Source organism: Marmota monax, unplaced genomic scaffold, assembly GCF_021218885.2.
Source record: "Marmota monax isolate L192 unplaced genomic scaffold, Marmota_monax_Labrador192_F-V1.1 WCK01_AAM20220418_F8-fsc00051, whole genome shotgun sequence".
NCBI classification, from domain to species: domain Eukaryota; kingdom Metazoa; phylum Chordata; class Mammalia; order Rodentia; family Sciuridae; genus Marmota; species Marmota monax.
This window is the reverse complement of record NW_026695202.1, coordinates 562733-580451: the sequence shown is the minus strand read 5'-3', so window position 1 is coordinate 580451 and position 17719 is coordinate 562733. Positions and strand designations below refer to the sequence as shown.

Here is a 17719-nt window from a genome sequence, read left to right as displayed (position 1 = left end):
GTTTACATTTACAAGATCTAGGTACTGAGAATTATAAAACACTGATGAAAGAAATCAAATATTATGCAAATAAATGTAGAGATATCCCATTGTTTATGGGTTGAAAGAATATTGCTAAAATGTCTGCACTACCCAAATTGATCCACAGACTAACTACAATCCCTGTCAAAATGGCAATGTAATTGTTCACCAGAATACAAAAAAAAAAAAAAAGAAAGAAAGGAATTCTAGCTGGGTGGTGGTGCACACTTATAATCCCAGTAACTTGAGAGACTGAGGCCAGCCTCAGCAACTTAGTGAGTCTCTAAGCAACTTAGTGAGACCCTGTCTAAAAATTAAAAAAATAAAAATAAAAAATTACCCTAAATGGGGATGTGGCTCAGTGGTTAAGCACCCCTAGGTTCAATCCCTGGGACACACACCCCCCCCAAATAAAAAGGAGAAGAAAAGATGAAGGTGAAAGAGAAGAAGAGGATGAAGAGAAAAAAGAAGAAGAAATTCTAAAATTTGTATGGAATTATAAAGACCCTGAATAGGCAAAGCATTCCTGACCAAAAACAAAGCTGGGAGCTAGTTGTATTAGAGAATGACTGTAATCCTAGCAACTCAAGAGGCTGAGTCAGGGCTATCGTAAGTTCAAGACACCATCCTCAGCAATTTAGTGAGTCCCTGTTTCAAAATTTAAAACAACAATGACAACAACAACAATAACAAAAACTGGATGCAGCTCAGTGGTAGAGCACTCCTAGGTTCAATTTCCAATTTCATCACCACCACCACCACCACCACAAAGAACAAAGTTATAATAATCAAAACAGCATGATACAAGCAGAAAACAATATATCAACCAAAGGAATAGAATAAAAAGCCAACAAAAAAACCCTTATATCTAAAGGGAATTGATTTCCTTTAACTTTTTCTTTTTCTTTTTTTTTTTAGTTTTAGGTGGACACAATATCTTTATTTTATTTTTATGTGGTGCTGAGGATCAAACCCAGTGCCCTGCACATGCCAAGCAAGCTTGCTACCACTTGAGCCACATCTCCAGCCCCTTCCTTTAACTTTTTAATTTATGCATTACAATTACACATAATAGTTGCATTTATTGTGACATTGCTACATAACATAATTGGTAAATTACATTCTCTAGTATTTTCTCTTTCCCTTCCTCTACTCTACTGGTCTCCCTTCTAATTTCATAAGATCCCTCACCCTTTGTTTTCCCTTTTTAGTTTCCACATATGAGAGAAAACATGACTCTTGACTTTCTAAGTCTGGCTTATTTCACTTAACATAATGTTCTCAAGTTCTATCCATTTTTCTACAAATGACATAATTTTATTCCTTATAGCTGAGTAAAACTCCATCGTGTGCATATACTACATTATCTTTATCCATGCATCTGTTGACAGGCACCTAGGTTTGGTTCCATAATGTGACTATTGTGAATTACACTGCTATAAACATGGGTATGCATGTACTACTACAGTATGCAGACTTTAATTCTTTTGGATAAATATTGAGGAATGGTATACTGTTAAGCCAGGATGCAAAGAAAAGACCACTGACTCCAATTAAAATCAGATTAAAACAAGCTTATTATTTCGACCGGCTGGGCTGTCTCTCCCCAAAACCACAGGAACCAGAGACAGGCCCCTGCCCTCCAGGAGTACAGCTTTATAGCACAGAAAGTTACACAAAGGGGGCTTGAGAACCTACAGATAACAAAATTTTGACAAGAATAACACAAAGGCTAGTTCATATTTTGCTGGCCCCGACATCAGAATTTATGAAGGTTGAATTTATCAAGGTCATGGGAGAGCCTCAGAGAGGATAATTATCTGGCCAGGGAAGGTCAAGATTTACAAGGCACCACTAAAGTTTCAGAGATGGTTGTTATCTGGTCAGGTAAAGCCGGGCATAGGTGAGTTCAAGGCACGGCACGGGAAGGCATTCCAAGCAGTTTTACAACATCAAATTACAGCCAGGCTATACAGAAATCCTAATATTTTACAGAAAACAGAAGTGAATCCTTTATAACTTGTGACAAGATGGCTCCTGATCTTAAGAGGCAATTAGGATAGGTTTATCAATAACTGGGTCTTAGGGCGGCTCTATTCCTAGTCTTTTGAGGAACCTCTATATTGATTTGCAAGGTGATTGTATAAATTTTCAATCCCACCTAAAGAGTATAAGTTATTCTTTTCCCCCCACATTCTTGGCAGCATTTATTATTATTATTTGTAGTAGCAGTACTAGTAGTAGTATTGGAAATTGAACCCAGGGCTACTCTACCAATGAGCTACCTCCCCAGCTTTTCTGATTTTTGCCATATTTCAAAATATATTACAAGGTTATGATTTTGAGACAGGATCTTGCTAAGTTAGTTACTAAGGTGGTCTTTAACTTGATATCCTCCAGCCTCAGCCCCTTAAGTAGCTGAGATTACAGGCATGCACCACCATGCCCAACTATTATTTACAATCTTGATGATTGCTATTGTAAATGAGATGAGGCAAAAATCTCAGTATAGTTTTGATTTGCATTTCCCTGATTGCTAAAGATGTTGAACACTTTTTCAAATATTTGTTGGCCACTTTGTATATCTTCTTTTTGGCACTGTTTAATTCATTAGGTCAATAGATTTTTGAACAAAGATGCTAAGAAAAAAATGGGAAATGGATAGTCTCTTTAACAAATGGGGCTGGGAAAACTGGATATCCACATACAAAAGAACAAAAGTGAACATTTATCTCATCACTTGTACAAGCATTGACCCAAAGTGGGTAAAAGACTTAAACTAAGGCCCAGAATATAAAACGACTAAAAAGAACATGGAGGGAAATTGCTCAGATATGTTCACAAAACATAAGCAATGAAAGCAAAAACAGACACATGGGATTGCATCAAACAAAAAGCTCTTCACAGCAAAGGAAACACAGTGAAGAGAACGCACCAGCTGGGAGAAAATATCTGCAAATCATGAATTCAGGAGATAATACCCAAAATATTCAAGGAACTCAAACTGCTCAAGATAACAAATATCCCTACTTATAAAAGGGCAAAAGATTTGAATAGATGTTTCTCAGTAGACAAATGACCCAACCAGGTATGGTGGCATGCACCTGTAATCCTAGCAGCTTGGGAAGCTCGGACGGAGGATCTCAAGTTCAAAGCCAGCCTCAGCAATTTAGTGAGGGCCTAAGCAACTCAGCAAGACCCTGTGTTCAATCCCTGGTACCAAAAAAAAAAAAGATAAATGACCAACAGATATATCAAAAAATGTTCAATATCTGTTAGAAAAATGCAAGTACAATATCACCTTATACATATTAGATTTACTATAATCCAAAAGATGAACAATACGCTTAAGGTTTTAAAGCTAGGAATGCATTTTGTTATGCATAAACATTGTATCATATGCAATTTTTTGTGAATTTTTTTGGTGGGTACCATGGGGGATTAACCAATGAGCCACATCCCCAGTTCTTTTTTATATTTTATTTGGAGAAAGGGTCTCAATCATTTGCTGAGGCTGACTTTGAACTGCCTTAGCCTCCCGGATCACTGGGATTACAGGCATGTGCCACTGTGCCTAGCTGTTGAATGATTTTTTTCACCTGATAGGAAAATGTTTTTGATTTTTTCTAGATAGTTATACATGTCAACAGAATGCATTTTTTGTTGTTTTTTTATTACCTATACTTCTTTTATTTATTTATTTCTTACATACATGACAATCGTGGAATGCATTACATTTATAATTATCCATTCACAGCAAAATTTTTCATAACTCTGTATATAAAGTATGTTCACACCAAAATATGCCATTATACATAACCTCTCTTTTTTTGCATTGCAATTTTAATATACCACAATTTATCATATCTCTGTTTGTATATAAGGTCAGAATGCATTTTGATACATCATATATAAATGGAGTATGACTTCTCATTCTTCTTATTGTACATGATGTAGATTACATCAGTCATGTAATCATATGCATATAGGCGCATAATGTCCAATTCATTCTAATATTCTGCCTATTCCAATACCCCCTCCCCTCCCTTTACTTCCCCTGTATAACACAAAATACCTCTATTCTTCCCTAACTACACCCAACAATTATTGTATAAAACAAGCGGTGGGATAGCTGGGTCAAATTGTGGTTCCATCCCAAGTTTTCTAAGGAATCTCCATACTGCGTTCCATATTTGCACCAATTTGCATTCCCAACAAAAATGTATGAGTGTGCCTTTTCCCCTATACCCTCACTAACATTTATTGTTGCTTCTGTTCTTGATAATTGTCATTCTGACTGGAGTGAGATGAAATCTTAGTTTTGATTCGTATTTCTCTAATTGCTAGGAAAATGTTTAAATTTATATATAACTTAAATCAATACAACTGACATAATCTAGAAGAAAGTAGTACATGGATTATGCTGAGAGCAAAGACACTTTCAGGTCAGAACTGATCATTTGAAACAAAGTTGTTTTTTAGAAAAATTTCCTTGTTAGTATAGACTACATGCTATTTGATAAAAGATAGCAAAAGGAGTTAAATTTTTTTTTTCAGTGCAATGTTAATTGGATAATTGAAGTTAATAATTCTCTCTCTCTCTCTCTCTCTCTCTGTAACTTCTGGGGAAATTGGTTCTAGGACCCTCAGATACCAAAATTGACTCTAAAAGTCCTTTATATAAAATGGGGAAGGAACTGAGAAACTGATATGACTCCATTTTTGAGAAACCAGCTTCTACCTCAAGGCCTGTCCTAAGGAAGGGGGCTTGACCCTTGTCCTTGGAAAAACCCACAGAGCACTCCTAAGCACATACCCACCCTGCTGAGTTGTTTGTCTGTAAATAACAGGAGAGGTCTGGGGCGCCAGGTGTCCCTGACTCAGGCTACATGAGGACCCATAGCAACCCCCTAACAACCTCCAATCAGCATGAGACAGGGAAGATACCTGGGGATGCCAGATGACCCCCCAGTAGTTTATGGTGGTTGATAATGTGTTGGGAAACCATGTAGTTTAGCACGTACATCCTCATGGTTCAAACCAATCAGTTCAAATGAATCCCCCTCTTGCACTAACGAATCACCCCTACCCAACTTGTTCCCGCCAGTGAATGTGCTAATCAATGTTAAGAGTCACTGTTTGATTTTCCCGCAGAATGGAATGATTTGCTATGTGATGTTGTGACCCCCAAACCTATAAAATCTCACTAAACAAAGGAACAGGAAGCTGGGGATGTGGCTCAAGCAGTAGCGCGCTCACCTGGCATGCTCGGGGCTCTGGGTTCAATTCTCAGCACCACATAAAAATAAAATAAAGATGTTGTGTCCAACGAAAACTAAAAAATAAATATTAAAAAAACACATCATCTCTCTGTCTTTAAAAAAAAAAAAAAAGACAGGGACTCCCTGGGACCCCTGCGTCGGGAACAGTTGTGAGTCCAGGCTCAACTCTTGTGTGATTACATCGGATTCGGCTCCTGGAGGTCAATTGGGGGTCCCACGAATCTGGCATTACAGAACATCCACTAAAATACTTCAAATCATCTCTAGATTACTTATAATACCAATATAAAACAAATGTTATCTAAATAGTTCTTACCGTATCATTTGGGAGAAAATAACAAGAAAATAAGCTCGGACATGTAAAGTACAGAAACATTCATTTTTTCAAATATTTTCCATCCGTGGTTGGTTGAGTCCATGGATGTGGAACCTGTGGGTATGGAGGACCAACTGCTTTCAGAGAGAAATCCTGAAGCTTCTAGGGTTTTCTGATGCCAGGCAATGGGGAAATGAGAGAGAATGTTTAGCAATCAACGTAATTTAGCTCATGGTAATTGGTATAGGCATAGTTGTGATTGGCATTCCAGTTACTTAAACTGAGATATTCTTGATCAGGTTGAACAGGCTGTGACTGGAAAATTTCTTTACCCAAGAAATGAGGTGGAGAGAGTCTTTGGAGAACAGCCTCACTGAACTGGTAGGTAAGCTTTCTTCGGATTTTGGTGATTTCCCCAGTTCTTCCGTAATTCCTCAGGGCTCTGGCCATTTTCTGGTAAGTCATGGTCTTCCGATTGCCTTTTTTTTTCCCCCAAAGTTCAGCAAGTTTTTCTTTGTTTTTGGATACAAACTGAAAGATGCCTTTGGTTTTATCTACCCACTGAATACAGGAGGCCATCTCAGGATCGCACAGGGACTCATGAAGGTATTCAAACAGCCTGAGCTTCTTTCTGCCTGCAAGGGAGAGAAACAACATCAGAACCTCCTCAGAAGGATTTGTGGAGTAACAACAGCATTAAAAGCTGACTTGGCACTGGTTTTCCTCCTCCTACCCTCCTAGAAATGCATTTATGGCTTAATTTTGTAGAACTTAAAAGTCAAAGACCTATTTGGCCTACTGAGGTTGCAACTGGACCTTCTCTTGTGGTGGAACTTGTCCAAAGATTTGCACTGTCTTTTGCTGGAACAGGGAATCCCGGAGCCTCTTTACTTGGGAGCTCCATTTGTTATGTGGTCTTTCTTCTCAGTTACATCCTGACTTCTCATTTTATGTCGTATCTTAAGCTTTCTAGAGAACAAAGCTGAGCGAAATGGAAAGCAAAGTTCAGTATTTTTAAAGAGATGTCTCAAGGGCCTTTTCTAGAAAGCATGACATTTTGAAGGAATCCTTATTCAAATGAATTAAAGGATGTAAATGCACTTTGTAACATGGAAAACAGGATGCAAATAAAAAGTGATATTAAGGGAATTATTCATAACAACTTAGGCCAGGATGCCAACTCTGGATTTAGTGGCACAATGACTTGAAAAATACAAATAGAGCCAGGTGCAGTGGTACATGCCTATAATCCGAGCAGCTCCAGAGGCTGAGGCAGGAGAATTGAAAATTCAAAGCCAGCCTAAGCAATAGTGAGACCCTGTCACAAAATAAAAAATAAAAAGGGCTGGGGATTTGGCTCAGTGGTAGAGTACCCATGGGTTCCATCCCCAGTACAAAAACAAAAACAAAATACATACAGGAGTAGAAATGCAAATATATATATATATATATATATATATATATATATATATATATATATGTATGCCATTATTCAAGAGCAATGACAAAAGGGATTTTGATTTTTCTATTGCCATGAAATAAAATGGTACCAAAGTTTTGCACCCTTTCGTGAAGGCAGCCATTTATATTTCAAAAGAACTTGGCAGGAAAATTTGAGAGAATTTCTATTTTTTTGTTTTCCAGCTGATAAGAATTCTTTGGCCTAATAGAAAACTCAGGAAAACAAAAGCCATAGCTTGTTTTGTGACTTATGAATTAGCCTGTAACTATAAGGCTCCCACAGATCCATCAGTTGTTGAAAAAAATCCATGAACAAATTCCATTTTTCCCTTGCGAACATAGAATACTTGATTCCCAAACTCCTTTAATCAGTCTCTGGGGAGTAAAATTCTTGCATCAGTCATCACTCATCCCAAAGCCACAAACCTTTCACAGAGATTATCATTTGCATTATATTATTTTGAATTGGTGAATTGAGAAATGCAAGGGACTTACCAAAAACACATCATGAATTAAAGTCACAGCACTAAGTAAAACTCTTCTGTCTCTTATCCAGTTATCTTGTTGGTCTTAAGAGATCATTATCTTCTAAAATTTGTTCTCAATTTTTGAAAAATGTATAAATTTTTATTCCTTAAGAAAGGGGGGTAGAAGCCAGGCATGGTGACACACACCTGTATTCCTAGTGACTCTGGACCCTGAGGAAGGAGGGTCGAAAGTTCAAAGCCAACCTCAGCAATTTAGGGAGATCCTAAGCAACTTAATGAGACCTTGTCTCAAAATAAAAAATAAAAAGGACTGGGGATTTGGTTCAGTAGTTAAATGCTCCTGAGTCCAATCCCCAGTACAAAAATATTTTTTAAAATAAAAATGATCAAAAGTATGAACTGAAACTAAAAATTCTATTTGGTAGATTAAATACCAAATAGGTGAGCATGGTGAATTACTTTGGGTATAACCTGAGAAGAGAATGAATACTTATTCTTTACATACTTGTGAATAGTTCCAATTACAAAAATTTAAGAGTCAGTATTACTTTTGAATTATGGAATTAAAATAATTAAAATGTATTTTACAGTATTTTTCTGTATCAATACATGCAGAATGCCTTCAAGCCTTTTAACAATTATATATGTTCTACTTTATGGGTCTACTAATTTTCCTTCTTAGAACAAAGACCCAAAATACTTTATATTTCATCACATTTCAAATGTGTCCCTATTTCAAATGGAAGACTAAAATCTAAAAACAGAAAACGGTAGGTGATGTATTCCCTAAGGGCACAACTCCACGACACAAAAAATACTGGTTTCACTCCCTAGTGTTTGATTTTGTTTAATTTTATATGTAATTCCTTGCTGGATTAGAGTATTAATGTATATTTAGAATTTTACGATTCTAGGGTATAGTATACTACTGTACAATTTTAAAAATATGTATTCTTTCAACATTTTTTTAGTTGTTGATGGATCTTTATTTTATTCACTTGTTTGTATGTGGTGCTGAGAATTGAACCCAGTGCCTCACACTTGCTAGGCAAGCACTCTACTACTGAGCCACAATCCCAGTCCAAAATATGTATTCTTTTAAGCTAAGCGTGGTGGTACATACCTGTAATCTCAGAATTCAGGAGGCTTAGGCAGGAAGATCATGAGTTCAAAACTAGCCTCAGCAATTTAGTGAGGCCCTAAATAACTTAATGAGACTGTCTCAATATAAAATATTTTTAAAAGGGCGTTAAGTGGTTAAGTGCCTCTGGGTTAAATCCCTGGTACAGACAAAAACAACAAGGACAACAAAACCCAGGCAATTTAGCTGGACCCTATCTCAAAATTAAATTTAAAAAGGATATATGTTAGTGTTAGTGCACTTTCTAGCATGTGTGAGGCCCTGGGTTCAATCCCTTGTATGTTCATTTAAAATAGTGTATAATTTTGGCCGGGCGTGGTGGTGCATGCCTGTAATCCCAGCAACTCAGGAGGCTGAGGCAGGAGGATCACAAATTCAAGGCCAGCCTCAGCAATTTAGGGAGGTCCCAAGCAATTTTGTGAGACCCTGTCTCCAAATAAAAGGGCTAGGGATGTGGTTCAGTGGTTAAGTGCTCCTGGGCTCAATCCCTGTTATCAACCAATCAATCAGTAATATAATGTATAATTTTAAAAATTGCATGTGCACAGTGACATACACCTATAATCCCAGCAACTCGGGAGAGTTAAATCATCACTATTGTAATGAGATAATTTTTCCTTTTATTTTTTTATGACATGAAGTTTCCTTATGTTGCCCAGGCTGGTTTCAAACTTCTGGACTCAATCCATCCTCCCACCTCAATTTTCCAAGTACAGAGTGTACAGGCTGGCTATAAGGGAATATTTTGTAAATACAATTTCAAACACAGATACAGAAATCTCTTTAAACCTGTTATGAGGATGACGTGGTTACTGTGCCTATGGAAGGTGTGGTTATCAATTTACCTTTCACTCCCTTTTGCTGGAAGACAACAGGTTCTGCCAACTGATTTCCAGTTATATTCTGCAGAGGTTGATGAATATTACCTTCATGATAGAAGTCTGCAGCACTGTTCTGTGTAAATAATACACAGAATGTTAGTGGGAAGTTCTCCTGTGGCCCCCAATTGGTGGCTAACATCAAAAGCTAAGAGCAAAAAGAATGCTAAGAATCTCCCAAATTCTAAAAGCTGCTGTCCCTAATGGCAGCCAGATAGCGCCCACTAAAGAATAACATCAAACCAATATAAAGAGAGGACCAAGAGATGGAGCTTAGTCTTTGGCTTCACCAGGAGAGTTCCATGTCCTCTCTCCCTGTGAGAAAGAGAGGGGATTGTTTCATTCCTTCCCTCTCAGGATGCCCAATGAGAAAGATCAAAAATAATAAGGGCTGGGGCTGGGGCTCAGTGGCAGAGCGCTTGCCTAACATGTGTGAGGCACTGGGTTTGATCCTCAGTTCCACATATAAATAAAGAAATAAAATAAAGGTATTGTGTCCATCTACAACTAAAAAAATTTTTTAAATGTTTTAAATATAAAAAATTAAGATGGTTAAATATTAAAAAGGAAGATGGTTGAGGATTGAACCCAATCCTGCTTCACCACTGAGCCACATCTCCAGCCCTTTAATTTGTTGTTGTTGTTGTTGCTGTTGTTTTGAGACAGGGTCTCACTAAGTTGCTGAGACTGACCTCTAACTTGTAATTCTCCTGTCTCAGCCTTCAGAGTTGCTGAGATTATAGATGCGTGCTACCACACCTGGCAGGAAGATGTTGGCTGCCCATCTGGGCAACAGGAGGATAAAGATGGCAGCCTAGGGAAGGTGGATTCAAGAGAAGAGACAGGAGGAAGTAGCCCAAGCTCCCATTTTACCAAACCCCACACAAGAGGCTGCTCAGGAGACAAGGTGTCCCTAACCACTGGTGGCTGTTCAGCGTATGCTAGGGGTTTGGAGTTGAGCTGGAAGCAGGATGGCCAGATTTAGTAAGTAAAAATATTGGGCATTCTACATTTTGGCTGGCAACCTTAAGTGGAAACAGAAAAGGTTAAATTAGCAAAGGTTAAATGTCCTATGGAAATGTCCTACAGAGCAATTTATAGGGACAGAAAAGGGATGTTGGACATACCATAGTTGAAGGTAATGATTGAAGAAAAAAAAAAAAGATTTTACCTTTAGACCCCACCTTTATTAAGACTGCTGGATAAAACAGCTGCATGAAGAAAACAATGGAAGAGAATAGCAGGACATGCTACATACACTCATGATTCTGGCCACTCAGGAGTCTGAGGCCAGAGAATTGCAAGTAGGAGGCCAGTCTGGAAAACTTAGGAAGAACCTGTCTCAAAATTTAATTTTCTTTTTTTAAAGAACTGGGAATGTAGCTCAGTGGTAGAGTACCCTGGATTCAATCCCCAGTGACACACACAAATACCACACACACACAAAAAAAATGTACCACAAATGGAAAGATACTGGGGACATCTCCCTTTGGGGGGGCGGGTTACTAAAATATAATTGAATTGGTCCAATACATGTAGCTAGCTCAAGAAAGCAAACAGAGCAAGAGCAAGTTCATACAAGATTGTAGGAAAAGCCAGAAGGAGAACGTTGAGCCCAGCGTGGTGGCGTATCGCATGCCTGTAATCATAGCAGCTGAGTTCAAGACCAGCCTCATCAATTTTGTGAAGCCCTAAGCGGTTTATCAAGACCCTGTCTCAACATAAAAAAGAAAAAGAAGCCTAGGCACGGTCGTGCACGCCTGTAATCTCTGCTGCTCAAGAGTTTGAAGCAAGAGGATCACCAGTTTGAGGCCACCCTCAGCAATTAGCAAGGCCTGAGCAACTCAGGGAGACTCTGTCTCGAAATAAAACATTTTAAAAAGGGCTGGTGATGTGGCTCAGTGATAAAGCACCCTTGCATTCAATTCCCAGTATCCACAAAAAAAAAAAAAAAAAAAAAGAAGAGGAAGTTTGGGTCTTGGTCCTGTCTTTTAAAGGAACCAGATGTCTTTGCAATTCTCCAGATGGATGAAGGAGAATCAGTGATATGAGAACTCTAAAAACACCTCCTCTTTACAGAAGTCCATTCGAACTAAGTAAAGAGTAATGACAAAGAGTAGCTTCCTTCTTAACAGCATTGGGGCTGATCCTCCACGTTGACTGTCAAGTTCAGATCACAACTGATGGCCCTTAGTATTTTCATCTCTGTTATGGTTGGATATGTGTCTCCTAAAAGCTCATGTGTGAGACAATGCAGAAAGGTTTTAGAGGTGAAATGATTGGTTTATGATAACTTAACCTAATCAGTGCATTACTCTCCTGATTAGAATCACTTGGGTGGGGCTAGAGAAAGTATGTCATCGAGGGCGTGCCTTTGGGGGTTTCTATATAGTGAGCTGAGCTTAATCCTCTCTGCTTCTTGGTAATGTGATCACTTGATAAAGATACTCACTATCACAGTTCTCCAATTATAGATGGGTTCCTCTGTAGGACACACTCCATAGTAGCTGGAATTTCCTCTGATGTGAGGACAATGGTTAATGAAAGTCAGGTAATTTTTGTAATCTAAGTTAAAAATAGAAACAGAAAGTCAAAATTTACACATATATTTATTTGTATTTATATTTATGTATATGTAGATATAGGCAGTCAAAGCATACACATGTGCTTACATATTCAATTACTGTCTCCTGTTTTCTTACCACTTTGTACTTTCCCTATGGTGTTTATTCCATTATGCAAGAATTATATTTTCTAATACAATCCATTTCCCTTTTTAGAGCAATGTTCCACGTAGCCTGAGACACCATAATTTCTTTTATCTTGGAAATCTCTTGAAATACCCTGGATAAACCCAACAAGCAACCTATCTGCATCTTATTTAGACTAGATAGTCTGTAGAAAATGTGAGGGGGGGGGGAATACATCTTTTTCCAAATAGACTATCTGTTGGGTGGGTGAAAGGTGTGTGAGATAAATTAGAACAATTAAAAAGTCTTTCCTGAGTAATTAAAATGTCAATTAGACAAATAAGTCCCAACTAGACATTCTTTTTTGTGTATTTTTGCAGTGTTCTACCACTGAGCTACATCCTAAGTTTCTTTAAATTTTTTAAAGTTTGAGCCTGGCACAGTGGTGCATGCCTGTCATCTTAGTGACTAGGAAGGCTAAGGCAGGAGGATTGCCTCAGAACTGGAGATGTAGCTCAGTGGCTCAGAGGCCCCCATCTGGCCTTCTCAGTAAAAGAAATTATAATACACCAGTCATTCTTAAAAATAAATCATTTTATGTATTTGTATTCTTATGTGAATGTCATTCTCTATCTCTTCATTTTTGTATGTGAGACTTGAAATTTAGTTAGCCTAAATAACCCTGTATATGTTTTGCATTCATTAAAATTAATCCTAGGTGCTTTAGATGAAAATTGTGTTCCCCGGTTGTGGGCACAGTTCAGTAGTAGAGCACTTTCCCAGTTTGTGGGAGGCCCTGGGTTTGATCTTTAGCAGTGCAAAATCATTATTGTCGTCATCAACATTTCCGGGCTGTTTTTGTTGGTTTTTGTGATGCTGTAGCTCATATTCAAGGCCTCGTATATGCTAGGTAAGTGCTGTACCACTGATGTACCCCCTAACCCTCAGCCCCTGATCATTATTCTTATTCTTACATATGTATGTGACCAACCAGCCACGTGACCTACCAGCCGAAGAGAGTAAGTACTTATCTTTACCTGGGGAGTGTTGAAGATCTCCCGTTGAATGATGCCTTAGTACTTCGATAGCGTCTTCAAAGGCTTGACCTAGCTTGTCTTGTTCAACAGAAGTCTGTTGGAACGATGGCAGAATGTTGGAGTTGAAATTACCCATGAAGTTAATTTTCCTGATACAAAATAGTATTTTCAGCCTCTACATTATTGATATTTGGACTTGGCTGTCTTTGTTGTGGGGGGCCTGTCCTGTGCAGAGGATGTTTAGAAGCATGTGTCCCTCTCTATGCACTGGATGCCAGTGGCAATCAAAACCATCTCAGTCACATGTGGTGGTGAAAACCTGCAATCTCAGTGACTCGGAGCAGGATGATCGCAGGTTTCAGGCCAGCCTCAGCAATTCAGCAAGACCCTAAGGAATTTAGCAAAACCCTCTATCAAAAAAATAAAGGGCCGAGTGCAGTGACTCACGCCTGTAATCCCAGCAGCTCGGGAGGCTAAGGCTGGAGGATCATGAGTTCAAAGCCAACCTCAGCTAGTCAGTGAGGCCCTAAGCAACTCAGTGAGACCCTGTTCCTAAATAAAATACAAAAAAGGGCTGGGGATATGGCTCAGTGGTTAAGCGCCTATAGGTTCAATCCCTGGTACCTAATAATAATAATAATAATAATAATAATAATAAAATAAATAAATAAAAGGGTTAGGTATACAAGATCAGTGGTAGAACATCCCTGATTCAATCCTCAGTAAAAACAAAAACACTGTCTTTTATCTCCAAATGTGCCCTTGAGGACAAAGTCAATACCAGGTGAGAGCTACTTCTCTAAAGTATAGTATTTAGAGAAAAGTATTAATCCTAGAATATAATATTTAGCATTCTTATAAAAATTTAACAAGGAATCAGACTTGAGGAAGCTGATTTAGGAAAAGAGGTCAACAAAATAAAATTTAGAAAGAAAGGAAAGAATAAAGGCAAAAAAAGAGGTCAAGAAAACATGTTTAGTGGAACAGAATCGTGAATCATTACTTGAAAATCATGTTAATTTCTAAAGTATGTCTCCAAGACTTCAAATTGCTTAATTTGATCCAAATATTTTGTTTTTAAAATGGAGAATAAAGATTTAAAATGTCAACTTACCATGGCTTCATTAATTAAGTGGCAATTCTGAAAAAAGTTAAATATTAAAAATTAAGCATTTATAATTTGATTCTGAATTTAAAAATCTTATTTAAAAATATTTTCTGAAAATGTCATATAAACCAAAATACCATCTGAATTTTCTTTGAGAATTTCCTACAAATATTTCTATTACTCTTCTATCATTACAACTTTTTTTTTTTAATATTTATTTTTTAGTTTTCGGCGGACACAACATCTTTATTTGTATGTGGTGCTGAGGATCGAACCCAGGCCGCACGTATGCCAGGCGAGCGCACTACCGCTTGAGCCACATCCCCAGCCCTCTTTACAACTTTTAAAATATGAAAATAGCTGAAGGCTGAGGCAGGAGGATTGTGAGTTCAAAGCAAGCCTCAGCAAAAGCAAGGTGCTAAGCATCTCAGTGAGACCCTGTCTCTAAATAAAATACAAAATAGGGCTGGGGATGTAGTTCAGTGGTCAAGTGCCCCTGAGTTCAATCCCTGATACCAAAAAAAAAAAAAAAAAAGAGTTAATAGCTCAGTAGTAGAGTGCTTGCCTAGCACATTTGAGGCCTTGGGTTCCCTCTTGCAGGAGGGAAAATAAATAAAGGTATTGTGTCCATGAACAACTAAAAAAAAAAAAAACCTAAAAAAAATATTCAACGTTAAAAAAATAAAGGCTAATTTTCCACACTGTTTCACTGATAATATAGAAATAACTCAGGGATATAGTTTAGGAATTTCAAGTACTTCAAAATCTTTTTAAACATTTTGAGTATTTAAAAGTTTTGACAATCGAAATCCTATTTCTTAGCATAGCCCTCCTTTATGATAGTGGACTTTTAAAAACCCTTTTTGCCTTCTGAGAATCTCACAAGACTTCTCTTTTTTTCATGACAAATGGATTTACATTACAAATAAAATTTAACCAATGCAGCCAATTCACAGAATCTCTTGAATCCTAGGTTATTTTACATTATCTATTGCCTTATTTCTTTAAATGAATTAGGTTTTGCTTTCAATAGACAATTATCACACCAACCAATGCTTAAAATGCTTTTTAACTCAACTTTCTACAGAATGGCACAAACCAACCCACCTAAGAAACATAATAAATGTAGTGGGCCCAATACTGCCTATCATTTCAGTGAACAAATCCAGCAACTGTTCATACAAGTTCCTACATTTATCCTGCAAATACAATGAACTTACTCTTTCATATTAAATACTAATACAACAAGACATTGTAAATTAGGAGATGTAATCTATTGTCAATATTACACATATCCAAATATACAATCTGTCAAACAATAACATTCTATTCTATTGGCTGGGGATGTAGTTCAGGGATAGAGTGCTTGCCTAACACGTGTGAAGCCCTGGGTTCGATCCTTAGAACCACAAAAATCAAATCAAATTCAATTTAGCTTTTTAAAATCACTGTCTCAAGTCAGTTAAAAGAAGTTAGAAAAAAATCCATAAATCACTGCTTGAACTATGATCTTTAATGAATATTATCAGTAGTGGATAATTTTTAAAAGCTGCATCAGTGACTTTCAGTTAATAATTCCTTGACTCATAAGCACTGAAGCACTGAATGTTGTATTTTGAATTATATAATTAAATAAACCTGCTGTCTTACACTAAAATACTCCAGAAAATTATCACAACTCTTAAAAGTAACAAACCCAAAGGGAAGGGGAAAAAACCTTGAAAACATTATTGACCGCTTCTGTGACTTAATATATCTTGCAACTTAATAGGAGGACAATAGGACAAAAGCCTGAGAAACACTCATTCACCCAAAGGAGAAAACTGAACAGTTCTTACAAGGTATCTTGAAAAACACAAGCTGAGTACTTACCAGGAAGACGCTTCAACCCTTTATAAAGATGTGCCATTAATATCACAATTGTCAAGACATCACTATCAAGAACACGCTGGCGAGTTGCATTAAATAGCTGTTTTTAAGGAAGTGCTACAAAAGGGGATTTTTTTTAAAAGACACAGTGCCTTCATAATTTCTATTTTATGCTATGTCTAGTAGACAGAAACCAGGGGCTATTATTTTGAAGAGGCACATAACAGTTTGCATCTTCTCGGCCAAAAGCAATACAACCAACCATAAACAAGTCCACCAGAACCCTATGCAATTCTGTGACTTGCATAGGGGAAGTTGATTGCCGGAGGCCCAATCAGATACCTCTGACCAATACATCTCTTGTCTATCTTTCTTCTTTTTCTCACCTTTTAAAATTTCTTTCTTTCTTTCTTCTTTTTTTTTTTCTTTTTTTGTATCAGGGTGAACCCAGGGGCAGTTAACCACTGAGCCACATCCCCAGCCCTTTTTATCTTTTATTTTGAGACGGGGACTTCATAAATTGCTGAAGGCCTCACTAAATTGTTGAGGCTGGCTTCCAACTCGAGATTCTGCCTCAGTCTCTGGAGTCACTGGGGTTACAGGCATGTACCACCAGGCCCGGATAAATTTATCTTCTCTTCCATTTCTAGACTCTATACTATCTTTCCTTCCTGAACTGTGAAAGCTGGCACTCTGGCCTCCCCCAATCGATCTGCTTCTCTCTAAACCAGGTTGCACACACCTACGGGCACCGATAGCCTGACTTAAGGGTTTAGAGCTATACCCCTGGTGTTCTAGGCCCTTCAGTGTTAGCCTTATTTCCCACTTTTCATTTAAGAGGAAGAAACAGAGCGGTGCATAGGGATGCAGGCTTGTAATCCCAGCTAAATTCAGTTATCTTAGTCTTAAATTTTGTTGTTTTTTTTTTTTTTTGGAGGGGGAGTAGGGGTTAGTATCAAGGATTGAATTCAGGGGCACTCAACCACTGAGCTACAATTTTGTAATTTATTAGAGACAGGACCTCATTGAGTTGCTCAGCGCCTCACCATTGCTGAGGCTGGTTTTGAACTTGCTATCCTCCTGCCTTAGTCTCCTGAACCTCTGGAATTACTGATGTGCGCCACCGCACCCAGCTGGGCTCTTAGTCTGAAGTTTTACTTGGGGTGGCTCCTGTGGCTCTGATAGAAAATTAAGGGGTGTTCCTTCCACTTCATCCCCAGTACCCCAGTACCCCAATGCCCATTTTACGTTACCTGTGTAGCATCTAGTTGCACAAGGTGAAAGTCACCTTCTTCTCTTCTGAAACCAAGCAAGCAGCACTCTCACCTAAATGGCAATTGGCCATTTAAATAGCCGTCAACATTTAGCCAGGGGGGGAACCGCCCAAGAGTTTTTGGTAAACCTTGTGGGCGGGGAGAAAGAGGTGGG

General features: G+C 38.0%; 1 protein-coding gene across 1 annotated transcript; it reads right to left on the bottom strand.

Moving 5' to 3' along the window:
• Positions 1-914: 914 nt before the first annotated feature.
• Positions 915-16403, bottom strand: Spic (Spi-C transcription factor). Its single transcript, XM_046429515.2, has 6 exons — positions 16295-16403; positions 14429-14455; positions 13315-13408; positions 12040-12152; positions 9555-9663; positions 915-6254 (listed from the first exon to the last, which is right to left on the bottom strand). The coding sequence occupies exons 2-6, from the start codon at positions 14429-14431 to the stop codon at positions 5827-5829; spliced, it is 747 nt and encodes a 248-aa protein (XP_046285471.1). The 5' UTR covers positions 14432-14455; positions 16295-16403; the 3' UTR covers positions 915-5826.
• Between the last annotated feature and the right edge of the window lie 1316 nt (positions 16404-17719).

Coding starts and splice junctions, on each gene's coding strand:
- Spic (XM_046429515.2), bottom strand. Junction 12,153..13,314: donor AGATCTTCAACACTCCCCAG/GTAAAGATAAGT, acceptor TTTTTAACTTAG/ATTACAAAAATTACCTGACT. Junction 9,664..12,039: donor ATAATTGGAGAACTGTGATA/GTGAGTATCTTT, acceptor TTATTTACACAG/AACAGTGCTGCAGACTTCTA.